The following is an 18,075-nucleotide window of genomic DNA, read 5'->3' as shown; positions in this document are numbered from 1 at the left end:
CATCATAGCCAAGTTCACATCAGCATGTTTTTATCCTAATAAAGGCTTCTTTCACCAAACTGATGAAAGGAGGCATACAGCTGAAGTGAGAAAGATTCACTCAGGAATGTACAAATGAGTTTATCCACCATGCTCTGGTATTAATTAGTACATTCTTGACATTTATGACAGCACTGTGTGATCGAACGACTTTGTTTCTGCTTCAATTCTTTTCTTTGGTCTGGTATCCTTTCATCTGAAATGGAGGGCATGTTTTTATCGAGCTTTGGTTTTTATTAGTGCATTGTCGCATATTATACCTTGTGCTCTGAGTGTAGCCTACAATATAATTAACTTATTGAATATGAAATACACTTTCATTCATGCTCTGTGGAAAATCTCAGCAATTACAGTATCTATTATTTTCTCACAATGATACACCATCTCTTGTGTAAGTTAGGGATGGTTCTTCAAAAATACCCACACATTTTGAGAAAAAGGGGTTGTCACAATATTGAAAATAATTTCATTTTGTGACATTTCTGTGTATTGCATACCACCATCAAATATCCACAATCAAATATTGTTATGGCAACCTGAGGCAATTTTCTTCTAAGTTGAACTCAAAGTTACTGAAATGTTCCTAAGGACTTAATATTTACTGTATGTGATACTGACTTACTATTTTAGGTATACAATTAAAATGTTCCCAGCATGCTCTGCTTCAGGTTTATATTTTGGAATTGTTTTATTATCCTTTTTCTGCGTGTCCATTGACTGATTAATTCATCTTGGCTACACAAACATCAAACCCAAATATTTTGCACCCACTACTGAAACTACTTAATTCAGAAATCCATCCTGCGCTCAAAACTTTATCTAGATTCAATTAGGAATAACCCATTTCTTTCCAGGCCAATGCCTTATAGCAGTTTTCAGGTTTTCCTGAAATCTGGAAACTAGGCAGTGATTTATGTTTTGGAAATCAGGGAACTTTCAAAAAGTTATGGAAGTTTTTCGACCATAGCTTTCTAATCAGTGAACTATGCAAAGCAAGACCTCAAAATAAGGCCTCATTGGATATGTACAGTAATTCCTAGACATTAATAAGATTTACATTAATTCAATAACCATGTCTCTGTCATGAATAAATACAGCAATGGGTGTTAACTTTAGAGTTCACTTGAAAGGACAGTGCATAGTGGGAAATTACATTGTAGGTGTGGCTTGGTATTACACAATGCCTTTAAACAAATTCCACCCAAATCTGTACCATAGATCAGGTTGTTTATATGTACATAATCTATAACCAAAGAAAAAGTTAATTCCCCAGTGTTCACCAGTACTTGGCAGTGATTACAAGTACTTGACAGTGTTCACCAGTACTTGGCAGTGATTACAAGTACTTGACAGTGTTCACCAGTACTTGGCTGTGTTCACCAGTACTTGACGGTGTTCACCAGTACTTGGCTGTGTTCACCAGTACTTGGCTGTGTTCACCAGTACTTGGCTGTGTTCACCAGTACTTGACGGTGTTCACCAGTACTTGGCGTGTTCACCAGTACTTGACGGTGTTCACCAGTACTTGGCGGTGTTCACCAGTACTTGGCTGTGTTCACCAGCAGCAGGAGGTTCCTAATTACCGGCTCCAAATCTCAACACTTCCTTTGCCCATCGTTCTTTTCGGTTCTCTGTTGCCGGTGACTAGAACAAATTGCAAAGTTGACACTGTCATCACTCATTATGCCTTAAAAACAAATAGTCTGAGATGCTACTTGATGAATGCACCTGCTACATCCCCTTCTCCTTTGGTATGCTTTATATGTCGAAAAGGAAAGTTTTGAGTGAGGAACAGAAGTGTTCAATCTGCAGTAGTCTCTTAATTTTAACCCTTCGGTTCCTCACTCAAAACCTTCCTTTTCAACTTTTTTGGAAAGGAAAGACAAAGGTACATTGGTCTCTGTTTATATTTATGTATATATATATATGATCTCCTATTGGGTAATGTATTGATCTTTTACCTAGTCCATTGTATACAGTGTTCATATGTACTACCGAGTGATGTTTCACAATTGGTTAGGTCATTAATTAGAATTGGTTGGCAATTCACTCACTCAGTAAAATAAAGATGAAACAAATAATAATAAAAAATAATCAGTCATTGTCAATCCAAAGGCCAGATATGTACAGACAAGACCCTGATCAATGAGTTCATTAACCATCCAATGCAGACAATTTGTAATCTACCTGACATTTTTTTACAGGAATTATAGTGACCAATTTGCAGCCAATAGTTTCAAATCTAACAGAAATGTGTGTTGGGCTTTTTGAAAAGAACACATGGCTTAGATAGAAAAAAAATGTACTTCCCATTTCTTCTCTCTTTCACCCTTCTCTATTATATCCAGTCTCCTGGGTGCAGTGCCGACAGGAGAAATGTGCTTTACAGACATTTATCATGCAATTACAGCTCCAGGATCAGTTTCTGATGACCCCGGCATGATGGGCCAGTAATTACGGTCCATTTCACGCCTTTCATGACCCAGATGGGGTTCGTTCCGAGGCACAAAAGCAACCCAGCGTCTCTCAGCCCTCGGCCACTAAACAGTGGCCATTATTGTCACATATTGAACCATATGTGTTCAGAGCCAATTTGGACGGGACATTGGGTAACCTTCTATAAGGCAGTGGACAAACCCGTGGCTTTCCATTACAAAACAGTAACACTGACCACCACTGACCACCATGTACATGCGTATGAATGTTGAAACTCTGAGACGGGGGGGGGGGGGGGGGGGGGGGCGGACGGACAGAAAGACTAAGACAGAAAAACAGATAGATTGACAAAGAGTGACAAAGAAAGACAGAGAGAGATGGAGAGATAATGAGAGATCCTCCTTGTTGGATTCAAACCTTCCTCCTTGTTGGATTCAAACCTTGTAAAACAATGACAATAATGGGCTTCAAGCTGCTGACAGAGCAACTAGCGCGTATGGGCATCAACCCCACAACCCTGTCCCCTGGCTTTAGTCAACTCTGGCTGTACTATAGAAACACAATCATATATGGGCAGCGGTAGTGAATGGATGCAATAGGTATTTTTGGAGTACAGCAAAGATTCAATGCCGGAAACCATGATGCATTGATGCACTGAATAACCTCCACCCAAAATGACACTGAATAACCTCCACCCAAAATGACACTGAATAATCTCACTCAAAATAGCACTGAAAAACCTCCACACAAACTACACCCTGAATAGCGCTGGGTTGGGGTAGTCAGGTGGGTTGGTTTGACCCTGAGTGCGGCTGAAATGACACCCTATATTTCCTACAAAGTGCACTGGTTTTAACCAGTCCCATGGAGTGCAGTTGGCAACTAGTGGGGTGGAGTATGGATCCCAATCTTCCTCTAATAGTACCCCACTTTGAAGCAGACTGAGAACAGATCAGCCTGTTCTGACCCAGGTAAGAACAACTGAGAACAGATCAGCCTGTTCTGACCCAGGTAAGAACAACTGAGAACAGATCAGCCTGTTTTATATATATATACATTGGAAAATACATAAAAACTATGTGAAATGTTGTTTGTACAAATGCAGAGAAACAGGAGACAACAGTGTTCAAAGAGTTTTAGATGACAGGCTTGTGAAAATAGCTAAAAGTCTGTCCAACAAGTATCATCGAGTTCTTCCGATCAAAACAGCATATTTGCCTTTCATGTTTATCCAACTCACTGCTAACTGGCGCCCTATTTCCTACACAACCCACTCCTTTTGACCAAAGCTGCACAGTGTCCAATCAAAAGTAGGGCACTGACGTAGGGAACAGGGTGTCGTTTGGGACAAAATAAAACAGAGTTCCTGGAGACAAGGGTGGAATTGTAGTTCTCACCAAACAATGGCATAATTCTCCAACCCCTTTAAAATTCCCCGTATCATTTCTACAGAGGAGCAATTTGTCTGTCATGGCTCCCGGGGGGTGTCAGCCGCTCCGGGCTGCTCCAGGGCTATTACACTGACAGCAACGTTATTAGCCGTAAGCGGAGCCAGCGGGCGTATGAATTTAGCCACTGTTTGCAAAAGCCCCCAGCAGTGAAGCCAAAGGTCATTTTTTTTTTTCTGTGATTAATTTGATAAATATATTAATTATGAATCGGGTTGACAGTACAATCAGATTGTCGCGCGGGCTCCCAGACGAGGCCTGATCCTCTCCCTCCGTTGAATAGTCCGTGCTTTGTGATACGGTCTTTAGAGGGCTCCTCTCAGGTTTCTGGATCTGTCGTCCGGCAGGATCGGCCCCCTTATCAGCACCTAGCCCATTCACCGGGTAATTTCCTGTGTGTTGTAATTAAATGGAGGCTTTCTGATTGCAAGTGACTCTCTTTAGGAGGCACCTCTTGGGTTTCAGCTCAGTGGAAAGGGAGGTTCAGCGAACAGGCTTCCTCTGCTGCCCTCTGTAGGACAAAAAGAGGTGGTGTTTACAGTAACCTGATGTTATTACAGTACGCCTTGGTTAACTTTCATATCGTATACATATCCCTGTAGGAAGTGAATAAGGAACAATAAAGTATTTAGTGTCCATCAGCAAAGACAAATCCTCCGGGTCGTCTGTCGTTTTGCTGCTGCTCATCGCTTCTCCTGATCCTCGAGACGACTGTGGCTCCATTGTGTGTGTGTCTGTCAGACCGTCCAGCTTATTAGGGGGCAAAGCTATGAGAACTATTCGGACCTCTTTTGAAGTCACACGTTTCTGAGCTACTTTGCGGGGGCCTGGGGTAGAATAACTCCCGGATTATGATTTCACATCACCATCCTCTGAGCGGGCGTAATCCCATCACGGTCACTGAGGTCCAGAAACAAAATACAGCCTCCGATTGATTGAGAACATCTTGTTGCGTTTGTACCATTTCACCCGGTGCAGCACGGCTGTCAGAGTCTGCTCACACAGCACATGCTTCAGTTAAGAATTAAAGCTAGCTTTACATTTTTGATCGCATAACCCAAACCCCCCCCCCCCCCCCCCAACCACCTTTGTGTGTAGCCTATGCATGTTTCTACTTTTGTCAATGTTTTCCTGGTGGCCTGGGGTGAGTACTTTAAGAGGCCAGTATCCAATCAGAGCTAGGGAACTAACATAAGGAATGAGCTCCCTCTGGTGACCACGGGCGGAAAATGTGGTGAAAGATATCTGTTTCTCTGGATCCTCTTCCACATTCTGCATATCAGGATCAGAGAGAAACAATGTGTGGTACAACATTCATTCAAATCCACCGACATGAAGTTAAATCCAGACATAAAGGGGGTCTTAAAAATATTTTGCCAAACAAATAAATAGGTTGAGGAGTTATCAAAGTTCCTCAGAAATAATGCAAGAAAAGGGTTAAAAAAGCAACAGCGACCTGATGGTAAAGGTGAGACCTATTGTGCAATTACATCCTGAATAGCAGTCAGGGTCAAAGTTGAGGGTCTAAGACAGATTTTTATTTAATCCCCCTAACACAGAAGGGGCAACGCGCCTTCTGAACAGCCAGCTGGAAAGAACCCCTTCAACTGCTTGTTGAGATTAATAGCCAGGCACACACAAGGGTCCATTAACACAGAGAATGATGGAGACAGAGGGGGAGAGAGAGGAGACAGAAAAGAGAGAAGACACCCATGAGATAAGAAAGGGGAGAGGAAAAGAAAGAAAGAGACATAGAGAGAGAGAGAGAGAAAGTGAGAAAAAAGAGCGAAATTGAGACAGAAAGAGAAAGAAAGAATGAAAGAGAAATAGATAAAGAGAGAATGAAATCCCCCATCCCCCATCATCAGCCAATCAGGGCCCTGTCTGGATGCGTTGGGATACATAATGGAGCTCTCTGAGTGAATGGTCTTGATGAAAAAGCTGTTTTTAATTAAAGGTGTTGGAGTTACATAGGGAAAGAGAGAGAATCCCATGCGGTAGACGGAGGAAGGAGACATAAATCAACCCAAATGAATATAGTTGGTTCATGTTTGGTTTTGGTTATGACTGGTGATCTGGTAGGGTCAGGCAACATCTACTTGTGCCCAATGGTGCGTGAAGACTTAAAAGACTTAAGAGAATTGATCAAAATGTGTTCATATTAATCGCATGCTATCATTTGCTTTTGTGAGGCAAGAGCGTAATATGTTCAAATTGCTCACCTCACTTAAACAATTTGTAGAGGTCAATTTTTTTTTTAAATCGTTACTAAAATAGCAGTGTGCTCACCGAAGTCACATGAATATATAATATAGCTATGATCCTTCACTACAAGCCTTTCAGATTTCACTGACCACTCAGAAGTGAAATCACGGGGAAAGTTCATACTAAAACATAAGCTATCACCAAATTGATAGGAGTTTCCTGTTTTCTGGGGGTGGACACCCATTCAGCACAGTAAGGGAATCCATAAGAAATGTATAGACAGTTAGGGCAGAGGGGAACTGAAATTGGTTGGTTCTTCAAAATTCTTTACATTTCTGACTGGCTATTCAAGGTTTCACACTGTTCGTTCTATTTTGGTTTCACCTCACGCAAAAGCTTTTATTTTAAAAGATAATACATTTCAAACATACCAGTTAAGAGAGGGAAAACATCTGATGCTACACACATTGTTCACACGTAGGCCGTCCAACTGATTTGAGATGTCTAAGCTAATTAACTACTACATTGACATGTTGCTCCTGTTCTTTTGTCTGACCGAATTAGGTGAGTACAATACCGCAACATCATTATCCACACGGACCAGAATACATTTTCAACAGAGAAACAGCGTTATTGTGCAATAGGCGCCACCGTAGGCCTTCATTATAAATGTGTAATTTGTAGTTAAATAGACTTAGATGAAACATACAATATAGTATTAATTAACACGGCTTCTGATTTACATGCTATCAGACATGGAACTCAGGCTACAAAATAAACTTGTTGTCTCTGTACCCTGATTGAGTCAGTAGGCTGAAGAATCGTCTAGAATGAATAGAATTTCTGCTGGCCTAGAACCCAGGGTGGTTTAAACACATTAGGACGGCAGGTTATTCTTCTGAGTGCCGTTTACCTGAACTTGAGGAAAATAAATTATTAGCTTAACTCATCAGAGTTTCATCAGGGACAAAGTGGTGTGCATGTGACGGCTGTGGGGAAGTAACTGTTTCAAAATCTCTACTGCTAGGTCTACTGCAGTCTTTTATATGTTATTTCCACACATAATTTACCGCAAAATCACTCCCTGAATGAGGGAAAGAGGTACATTGGTTACGATAAGGTCTTTAACCGTGTGTGGAACGTGAAAACGCAATTCAACCACTCCATTCAAGGCCAATGAGGAGATGAGTCAAAATGGAGCGCCAGTTGGGTTGTACTGCTGTCACTCCTTCACGGAACCATATATTTACAAATAATCTAAAAATTCCCCTTCAATCAGCACGATGCATATGGGCATAAAGAGTCACTTCCTTGCATTGAATGTGTCTGACCACGCACAGGAAGTATCTGGACGCACCAGCAGTCTGCTAGCGCAACTATTCTGAAAGATTGTAAGAAAATTGTGCAAATACAATTGGGGGGGATCTTTTACATGAGGGCTACACCACAGACTGGCGAGTGGCATTCCTCCATGGACTGGGACCTTTCCACAGACTTGGGTTTGAGAAAACTTTCCCTAGGGTAATGTGGAGTTCACTGGCTACCCGCTCACCCACTATTACCCAGGCAACTTAGCTCTGTACAGTGGATATAAAAAGTCTACACACCACTGGGAAAATGCCAGGTTTTTGTGATGTAAAAGAATGAGACAAAGATAAATCATGTCAGAACTTTTTCCACTTTTATTGGGTCCTTTTAATGTGAACAATTCAATAGAAAAACAAACTGAAATCTTCGAGCCAGGGGAACTGAGTCTAGAGCCAGAGGTACTGAGTCTAGAGTCAGAGGTACTAAGTCTAGAGTCAGAGGTACTGAGTCAAGAGCCAGAGGTACTAAATTGAAATCAATGAAACTTAAATCAAGGAATATTGACAATAAAGATGTATCAGAGAACAGTTTCATGGTAACAGCTTCATATTTTTTTGAAATGTGTGAAGTGATGAAGGGCAAAGGATCTGTGTGGATAGGTACAGTACCAGTCAATCACTTTTACATTACAAGAACCTGGCATTTTAACAGGGGTCTGTAGACGTTTTATATCCACTGTATGCAAGGCTGGGAATCGTGACCTCCAGGCAACACAACAATACAACCTCTCAACATGTGAGGTTGTGCCCAGCTAGCTGCAGAACAGAGATAATCCACTGTCTTCCAATGAGATGCTACCATGCAACCCTGGCGGAGTGAGAACGCTCCTACTAGACAAGACACGTTTAGATGAGTCTAGAGCCAGAGGTACAGAGTCTAGAGCCACAGGTACTGAGTCTAGAGCCAGAGGTACAGAGTCTAGAGCCACAGGTACTGAGTCTAGAGCCAGAGGTACAGAGTCTAGAGTCAGAGGTACTGAGTCTAGAGCAAGAAGGACTGAGTCTAGAGCCAGAGGTACTAAGTCTAGAGTCAGAGGTACAAAGTCTAGAGTCAGAGGTACTGAGTCTAGAGCAAGAAGGACTGAGTCTAGAGCCAGAGGTACTAAGTCTAGAGTCAGAGGTACTAAGTCTAGAACCAGTGGTACTGAGTCTAGAGTCAGAGATACTGAGTCTAGAGCCAGAGGTACTGAGTCTAGAGCCAGGGGAACTGAGTCTAGAGCCAGAGGTACTGAGTCTAGAGTCAGAGATACTGAGTCTAGAACCAGAGGTATTGAGTCTAGAGTCAGAGGTACTGAGTCTAGAGCCAGAGGTACTAAGTCTAGACCCAAGGTACTGAGTCTAGAGCCAGAGGTACTGAGTCTAGAGCCAGAGGTACTAAATTGAAATCAAGGAAAACTTAAATCAAGGAATATTGACAATTAAGATGTATCAGAGAACAGTTTCATGATAACAGCTTCATATTTTTTGAAATGTGTGAAGTGATGAAGGGCAAAGGATCTGTGTGATTAGGTACAGTACCAGTCAATCATCTGGACGCACCAACTCCATTAAGGGTATTTCTTTATTTTTACTATTAGAAAAATAGTCAAGACATCAAAACTATAAATGTTAAGCAATTAAAATGTATTAAAAAATAATAATTTCAAAATAGCCATCCTTTGCATTAAAGACAGCTTTGCACACTCTTGGCAATCTCTCAACCAGCTTAATGGGGTAGTCACCTGGAATGCATTTCAATATTGAAGGGATAGTTCGTAAAGAGATATTTTATAATCATGTGATAACCTGCTCCCATGTACTCTTTTATTTCTTTAGTCGATTCTTTAGTCGAAGATTTCGGGTATGTTGATGCTTGGTGCAGGATCCGATCCAGAGATTTACATGACCTGGAGTACATTTTAGAGCATCATATCAACAAGCAGATGGTGGCTCAATACAACAGCACTACAGAGAGGTGATTTGTTCGTTTATTCATTTGTTAATTTCATGACAAAAAAGGGTATAGAGCGTATAAATTGTCAGATACAAGTAAAATGTAACTGTTATAAATCAGAAAAAACTGTGCTTTCAAGGTGGAAAGGATACACAGAGTATGGAGAGATGTCTGCAAAATTATGGAACAACGATCCTGATGAGGTCCCCCGGAGGACGTTGGAAAAGAATGTGTTATGTACGCTAAACGCACCTGTGATCTATGACAACGTAGAAGCATTTATGGGTGATTATAATAATAATTATTATTATCATTGCTATTATTATTATTATATTTATTTTCCAAACTCTCACATTTTATTAACTATGTGTGGAGTACTGTAGAATTGCACAATAGTTTTTTTAATAAAATTGCTAAATGTTTGGAAAGTTAAACTTGAAATGGTTCTCATTGCGATCAACATATTTTCTTTCACGCAAGGCAGGCCCCCCTAAACAAATCTTTCTTAGGGCCCCCAAAGGCTAGAGCCGACCCTGTATGGGGAAACGGGAGCAATAATTAAATGGCATGTTCTCACCCTGCCGGCCCCGCATCCTGTCACACTTTCTGTCTCTGTAGCTAAAAAATGTGTGTCTGTCACGTGTCCAGTGGTTTTCTTAATTAAATTCCCCCCTGGGATCCTAACGAATCTTCTCTGCTGATTCTCTAGTTCCACCAAACGTGACTTTGAGGCAAGATGGGCCGCCAAGCAACCCCAGCCTCGTGTGTAGCGTCCGTTACTTCTATCCTAAAGACATCACAGTTACCTGGCTGAGGAACGGACAGGAAGTGACCTCAGATGTGACCACCACGGGCCAACTGGCCAACGGGTTCTGGAGTTACCAGATCCACTCCCACTGGAAGTACACTCCCACTGCAGGAGACCGAATCACCTGTATGGTGGAGCACTTCAGCCTATCCGAGCCCAAACTGTATGACTGGGGTGAGGCTGTTAGGACATTTCATTGCATAGTTTGAACACACTGGCCGGGTACATATTTATTTAAGACAGGTACAAGTCTATAGGTTACATATACCTTAACGACGTGGTAGGGGTGTGGTTGATTGCGGCCTGTGGATGGTCCAATACGTACTCGTGGATCCAGAGCATCTTAAATGTGCACAATGGGGGACATGTCTGGTGAGGGCACAGGCCATTAAATAACTAAATCATGTTCAGCTTCCGACTGGTTGTTACCATGTTGTGTTGTGTTCACCCAGTTTTAAGTATGTCATGTAAATGTTAAATATATATTGCAGACCCCTCCCTTCCTGAGTCTGAGAGGAGGAAGATTGTCATTGGAGCTTGTGTACTGATGTTAGGGTCGGTCTTCCTAGCAGCTGGACTTGTTTTCCGGAACAGATCTACTGGTGAGGAGAGACAAGCTACATGGCCAATGACATGACAATTATAGAACACAACAAATTACCTGGCAATTACACAACATAACAAATTACATGGCAATTAGATGATATGACAAATTACCTGACAATAATATGAAACAACAAATTACTGAAAATGACTTGAAAAATGACTGAGAGTTACATGATATGGCAAATGACTGACAATTACATGACACAACAAATTAAAGAAAGTTACATGAAGGATTAACGCACCTCTACCTTTATCATCCCATCAAAAAAGCTTACTGTAAACTAGAATCAGGTACACAGGAGCCAAATGATCAGAAAAACATTATAAAATAAGTTGCAGGGACCAGCCTTTCATTAAGATCAGATACTTGGTCTGATATTAACCATACAAGTGTTTGGCGACCAGTCATCCAAAGATCAAGAGAGCTCATTCAAGATTGTTCATAGGGAATCGTTAGGTTTATCCTAACATTTAAAGGAAAATTACGTCCATGTCAATATGAACATTTTCTGGGCTTTTACTTTCATCCTCACAGCACTTGTTTACATCTATCTGTGTGTACTTCTGGTGAGGAGCCTTGACTGTGATCTGTATTTCTCTTTCAACAGAATGGCCAATGGAAACGACTGGTGCTGTTAACTATGCTACGATAAGTGGATGATATCCAGCCAATATCCCATCCCTGACATTTAATTACAGTTGGGCACTCACATTGGACTGATCTGAGTGTGAATGGAAATTGATTTTGAAATACTTTTGTAAATCCATTCAACCAAAAGTGCAAGCGAGTTTTACAATGAACATACAGTGCAAATTTGGTTTCTTTATATCTTGAATAAAGACACACGGTGGAGCAAATGGGTGTGCTGCCTCAATTTACTTTAATTTCTTTTCATTTTTTTATTATATTTTTTCAAAATGGAGAGGCATCTCTTAATTATTATTAAATGAGCACGACCTACTGGCATATTGCATGCGGACAACACTGAAGTTCCTTTACCACAAGGAGGTACTATTGAATAACCCATAACAGTAGATCTTCAGACCTACAAACAGCAAAACAGAAGCCTCAATATTTTCCAATACCATGTCCGTTCTCTAGATGGCACTAACACAGTACTCATCTCCCATATATGACAGCTGTCCCCGTTCCCATAGACACAGTAACAAGTATTTAATTTGTGGTCAAATAATGCATAATGTAAAGTAAAATCACTACCACACTTCAGTTGGTCATGACGAGTGGTTTTGAAGACACAGAACACATATCTGTACATAGAAGACACCATTTTCTGTTTTGTCTCGACAGCGACACATTTACAAACAGCGGCCCAAAATCCTGGAAAGGATTTAAGTAAAATTTAAGTAAAATATTATAACATAAGACATAAGGATCAACAATTAAAATTGTTGCATTCAATTCAAATAATTATTTGCCCTGCAAAGTAATGTTTATGCATTTGAGCAGAAAAAAGTAGAACCTGAATGATTAATTCCATAAGAGGTAAATGCGGTGGGTTTGATTACACCCAAAAGGTTATAAACCAATCATTACTGGAGAGTAATGATTGGTTAAATTACTGGAGAGGTTAATTGCTGTGATAGACGGCTGGTTTGGGAGCCATTTCAGGAGCCATTTCGGTCCGAAAAGGAATACCAATCTTATACATTCAGTTCATTTAATCACAAAAACATGCCAATTAATTTTAAGCCAAAACATCTCATCCTCGTTTCTTCACTGCTGCTTTGTGGCTGTGTAGCCCAATGAGGATTATGGAGATGGATCACTGGAGTCCGTCTCTGTCTCTCTGGTTCAAGAAATGTATAATTACATTTCATCTGACGGTTTTAATTAAACTTTATATTAGAGAGGAATGAACTGCAATGGCTTTTAAAAAAAGGTTACTGAAAAAACTCAATAGCACATTAAATTTAATTAAGGAAGATTTTTAAGTCATTTTAAGGAAGACCAGAGAATTTGAACAAAAATACAGTATTTTCACATAGTTTTTCTTCCAGCTCATGCCTGGCCCTTACATAATCCCAACAATTTCTGACATGCTTGGGAGAGCTGAAGATCGAGACATGTCCTCCAACAAGTAGTTTTACTTCTGCCAGCACCTACGCAATTGAAGGAAAATGCCTTCACCTGCCATCAATCATGATTGGGTTGGCTGTCACCTGACCTACCACAAGTATGCGACAGAGCTATCGAAACCTTGTCAGACATGAACCCTTCAAACCTTGCATGGTGCTGAGTCAATTTGCACTACATTTAACCTTACGCCATCTAACCTTACGCCATCTAACCCTACGCCATTTAACCCTATGCCATCTAACACTACACCATCTAACCCAACACCCTCTAACGTTACTCCATCCAACCCAATGCCATCCAACGCTACACCCTTTAACACCACGCCATTCAACACCATGCCGTTCGTGAGCCCCTCAACATTGTCTTCCAAACTGAGTGATATGTAGCCTGATTCTTGCTGCAGAACTTTTTCTCATTGTGTAGCAAACTATTTCTGCTGCAAAACTGTTCGCAACTGTTCGCCGCGGTCCTTGTCTAATTAATCAATCATAGCATATTGTGGTTGAAGACAGACTGCGAGGGGAGACTGAGGCACAAGTCTTTCTCAGTCATCCATCTTGCAAACCCCAAGCGTGGTGATGTCACCCAAACGGCTGGCTGGCCGTAGTCTAAGTGTGCTGAACAGCATGTGACATCTAGGGAGGGAATAATTTAAGCTATTTTTATCTCAAAAGGGGGAAGAGCTCCTGGCTTCTCACTGCACATGCTTGATATTAGCATGCCTAGATGGACATGCACTTTAATTCAGCCAGCTCTGTGACACGCGGGTATATGTGTGTGCGTGTGTATGTGAGAGAGAGGCTAAGTTTGTGTATGTCCATGTGTGGACGTGCTGTTGTGCGCGTGCGCGTGCGTGTGTGTGTGAGATAGAGAAAGCTAGAGATAGTGTCTATGTGTGAAAGTATGTGTGTGTAAGCCAGTGACATACTGTACATCAATGTTCTTTACCCCTACCAGCTGTTTACTATTATCTACCGGGCAGGGAACTGGCAAGATCTCTAGGCCTTGGGGTGTCAGAAAATGTCACTTAACCTACGTAAAGTGTCTGTGCGTTAGTGCGCAATGTATACGTCTCTGCTAGTTCGGGGCACATTCTGCAGCTCTTCTCCTGAATAATAGAAAACAATGACAGCCCTCACTGTTTCCAGAGGTGGTTGGCAGGGAAGTTAATGATGTTGGGTCCCTCTCTCTCTCTGTCCCCGTTTGGCTGGAGCACCACTGGTAATTACTGTGTGATTCTGGTTGGCCACCACTCGCACACACACACACACACACGCACGCACACACCTACATACACACGCACGCACACACACACACACACACACACACACATCCACTCATACATGCATGCATCCAAGCCAACACACACAGTGCTGAGAAGTCAACTTTTCTCACCATTATTTAACCAGGTCAGTCGATTGAGAAACAACTCTCCTTTTTAATGGCGACCTCGCCAAAGGCATTCAATTGCAAGACAAAACAATACACACAGCAACATGCATACAGCTAGTATGTAAAAGGAAATAGAAAACATTAAATTACAGAAAACACTGCAGGACACATAAACCCACACTGGTAGGGAGGTTCCGGAAAGGGGCAATTATCTGATAGCAGCTTGTTTGGATTATTTTTGAAGAAGCGAGGTGTGACGAAGGTATAAAGCTTAGGGGTCTTTTCCAATTTGTTCCAGTCTCTGGCAATGGTAGATTGAAATGAGTATTGACCAAGGGAATTATAGGTGTTATGAACGACCTCAGTGACACTTCCTGTGTAGCGCTGGTTAATGTTCGGAGTAGCATGTCTATGGGAGTGGGCTGAGGCAAAGGGGAGATTTATGAAGCGACGGACAGCATTTTATTCATTACATCTCTGTTTTAGTCTTCATTCTCCTTCTTCCCGTTTCCTGTCGGCTGGAGTGCTCTGCAGCTCAGTCGGTATTGCAGGGCGCTTGCAGTGCCAGGGATGTGGGTTGGATTCCCATGGGGGGGGGGCAGAATGAACAAGCATAAAACACGTTGCTCTCAATACTTCCAAGTCACCCTGGAAAAGAACATCGGATATACGCGCAAAGCGTTCCGAAATGCATGAGAGACATTGAGGACCTTAAACAAAAGTCCTGAAACCGACCCGGCATCAGTTCCGGATGGGCAGACGGCAGACGATTATGACACACACAAACACAAAGCCCGATACAATCGACACCTGTCCAAACAGGTGCTGCAGGTGTCGTTCATCTCATATCAGCACCCCAGGGATTTTCTCCGACGTCCCGGTTCTCTCAGTCTGCGCCTTCTTTTTGTCAAACCGCGTTAACACTGGGTGCCGACTCTTGTTAATTAGTGCTGCTACACAATGGTATCATTCAGTGTGTTGCATCGATTGTGGTGCGTCTGTGTCTGTGTCTGTGGCGCGCAACGTGTGTCTCTGTGGGTGCGTTTGTGTATATGAAGAAACCTGGGGGATGGCAGGGGGAGAAAAATTGTGTGAACTGATGCAGCTGAGTGTCTAAAATAAGCCGGGGTTCTATTTCTGCCACTGATTCTGAGCTAAGCGCCATGGAAACGTGTCGATGGTGGAAACGTGATCTGCTGAAATCATAGAGAAATACAGATTATACAGGAAGCGTCCAGTACTACAACTGGTAATTCCGACATCACCTATCTCTATAGCTGCATTTTTCGCATTCATATTAATGAATGCCTCCAACTGGTCATTTTCAGTCTTTAGGAGCCACTGTGCTCTTAATGCCCCACCAGCCTACAGAGACGAGTACCTGATAATATTAAGAAATAAAATGTGAAATATGAAAATGGGAGACAAATAGTCCAATTTAGGTGTAACAGTGACCTTCAGAAACATTCCCTTTTGTCCTGGAGACATAAAATGGAGTCCTTGTTTTTGGACAGCAACAAAGACAAACATTCACATACTAGTTTCTTAGTTTTGATGTAACTTTATTTAACATTGATTTAACTTTGCTTTCGATGATACCTTGTTAAGAGAATTTCCCAAATAACAAGAAAAGCTATAAATGCGACAGCTGTGAGTGTCGTCGTATTCCATATTTAATAAGATCCCCATGGGTAAGCTGTCACTATGACAAGACAACCCATAACAGTAACCCTGAATGCATGTCATTGAAAGTAATGATAGTGTTTCCTAGAAGCTGCACTTTGGAATATACAGTTTCTATTTCAAGGAGTTGAGGAATTGCAAATATGAATATATTTTTGTCCTTAAAACAAACACACACAGAGCCATATATACAGCTGAAGTCTGAAGTTTACATACATCTTAGGTGAATACATTTTAACTCAGTTGTTCACAATTCCTGACATTTAAACCTCGTACAAATTCCCTGTTTTAGGTCAGTTAGGATTACTACTTCATTTAAAGAATATGAAATGTCACAATAATAGTAGAGAGAATGATTCATTTCAGCTTTTATTTCTTTTATCACATTCCCAGTGTGTCAGAAGTTTATATACACTCATTAGCATTTTGTAGCATTGCTTTAAATTGTTAAAATATTTCAGGTAGCCTTTCACAAGTTTCCCACAATGAGTTGGGTGAATATTGACTCATTCCTCCAGACAGAACTAGTATAACTGAGTCAGATTTGTTGGCCTCCTTGTTCACACACAACTTTTCAGTTTGGCCCACAGATGTTCTATAGGATTGATGTTAGGGTTTGTGCCACTCCAATACCTTGACTTTGCTGTCCTTAAGCCATTTTGCCACAACTTTGGAAGAATGTTTGGGGTCATTGTCCATTTGGAAGACCCATTTGCAAACAAGCTTTAACTTCCTGACTAATGTCTTGAGATGTTACTATAATATATTCACAAGTTTCCTTCCTCATGATGCCATCTATTTTGTGAAGTGCACCAGTCCTTCCTGCAGCAAAGCACCCCCACAACATGCTTCACGATTGGGATGGTGTTCTTCGGCTTGCAAGCCTCTCCCTTTTTCCTCCAAACATAACGATGGTCTGTAAACAAATGTTGGACAAATTACTTCGATTTCCTAACCGAATTACCCAAACTATAGTTTGTCAACATGAAATTTGTGGAGTGATTGAAAAATGTTTTTTGAAAAGTTTTAATAATAAACTTAAGTGTATGTAAACTTCCGAATTCAATTTTATAAGTTTGGGGTTATGATAATCTTAATTTTACAAAGGTCCTGTAAACTCATCCCTGCTCTCTTTTTAAAACTATACACCGTAAAATAAAGAAATGTAACAATGCAATGTTTTAAACAGTAATTAATAGAAATTAGCAAAATAACATTTAATTATTTTAGCTTTCTTTGGCTCTTGAAATGCTCAGTCAGAGCATGTTGGAGTTATGAAAACAAATGTGGTCTAGAGCCCCTGTACCAGGATAAAAACAGTCAATGGGCTAGTATAATGAAATTACGATTTGGGACAACAGCTCTGTTCTACTTGAACAGGCTAAAAATGTTTTTCCAAAAACTTCTGAATTATCTTCATTTACAAAATGTCACAGCAATATCTCAACCTCAATGTGGTAGTATCCTTAGACAAAGAGTAAAATGTAGTTCTTAGCCTTGTAACCTATTTAAAATATCATTGCACAGGTGAAAAAGCACTAAAACAAAACAACTAAATTGACAGTAATGGTCCAATAGTTTAAATCCCATCATTAAAGTGGGATGTTGTTTCACCACCAAAAGTTGTTTTCTGCTGGTCTTAACCCTTCTCTTCCTCACTCAAAACCTTCCTTTTCGACTTTTTTGGCAAGGAAAGAAAAAAGTGCAGTGGTCTCTTGATTTTTTCCGGAGCTGTATGTCTACTGGTACCTATTTGTGTTACTATAAAGTGGAAACCTGTTCCAGAACTGAAGTCGTAGTGCTTGCCAGTATTTTGGGCTTATCAGTCAGACCCGCAGTTGGCCATTGCAGTACTACTAATTAAACAGGACCCATTAACACAAAGCAGTTCCTGTCCCCACACTTCAACACTCCACAGCTGCAAGATAACAAGACTTAACCACTGCTCTTAAAAAACATTAGATGTTTAATGAACAGCCTGGCCAATGGCAATTCATCACATCCATTGTAAGCATGGGTTGCATTAATTATGCGGAATCCATGTCCAGGCACCTCTCTTA

The 18,075-nt window shown here is 41.1% G+C and overlaps 1 protein-coding gene across 1 annotated transcript; it reads left to right on the top strand.

Moving 5' to 3' along the window:
- The first annotated feature begins 6,521 nt into the window (after positions 1 to 6,521).
- Positions 6,522 to 11,692, top strand: LOC105009474 (class II histocompatibility antigen, B-L beta chain). Its single transcript, XM_010868898.3, has 6 exons — positions 6,522 to 6,692; positions 9,311 to 9,449; positions 9,568 to 9,713; positions 10,138 to 10,410; positions 10,728 to 10,838; positions 11,451 to 11,692. Exons 1-6 carry the CDS (start codon positions 6,629 to 6,631, stop codon positions 11,501 to 11,503), a joined length of 786 nt encoding a protein of 261 aa, XP_010867200.2. The 5' UTR covers positions 6,522 to 6,628; the 3' UTR covers positions 11,504 to 11,692.
- The last annotated feature ends 6,383 nt before the right edge of the window (positions 11,693 to 18,075 follow it).

The sequence above is a fragment of the Esox lucius genome, chromosome 6, assembly GCF_011004845.1.
Source record: "Esox lucius isolate fEsoLuc1 chromosome 6, fEsoLuc1.pri, whole genome shotgun sequence".
Taxonomy (NCBI): domain Eukaryota; kingdom Metazoa; phylum Chordata; class Actinopteri; order Esociformes; family Esocidae; genus Esox; species Esox lucius.
The sequence above is the reverse complement of the archived record's forward strand: the minus strand, read 5'-3'. Positions and strand labels throughout refer to the sequence as shown.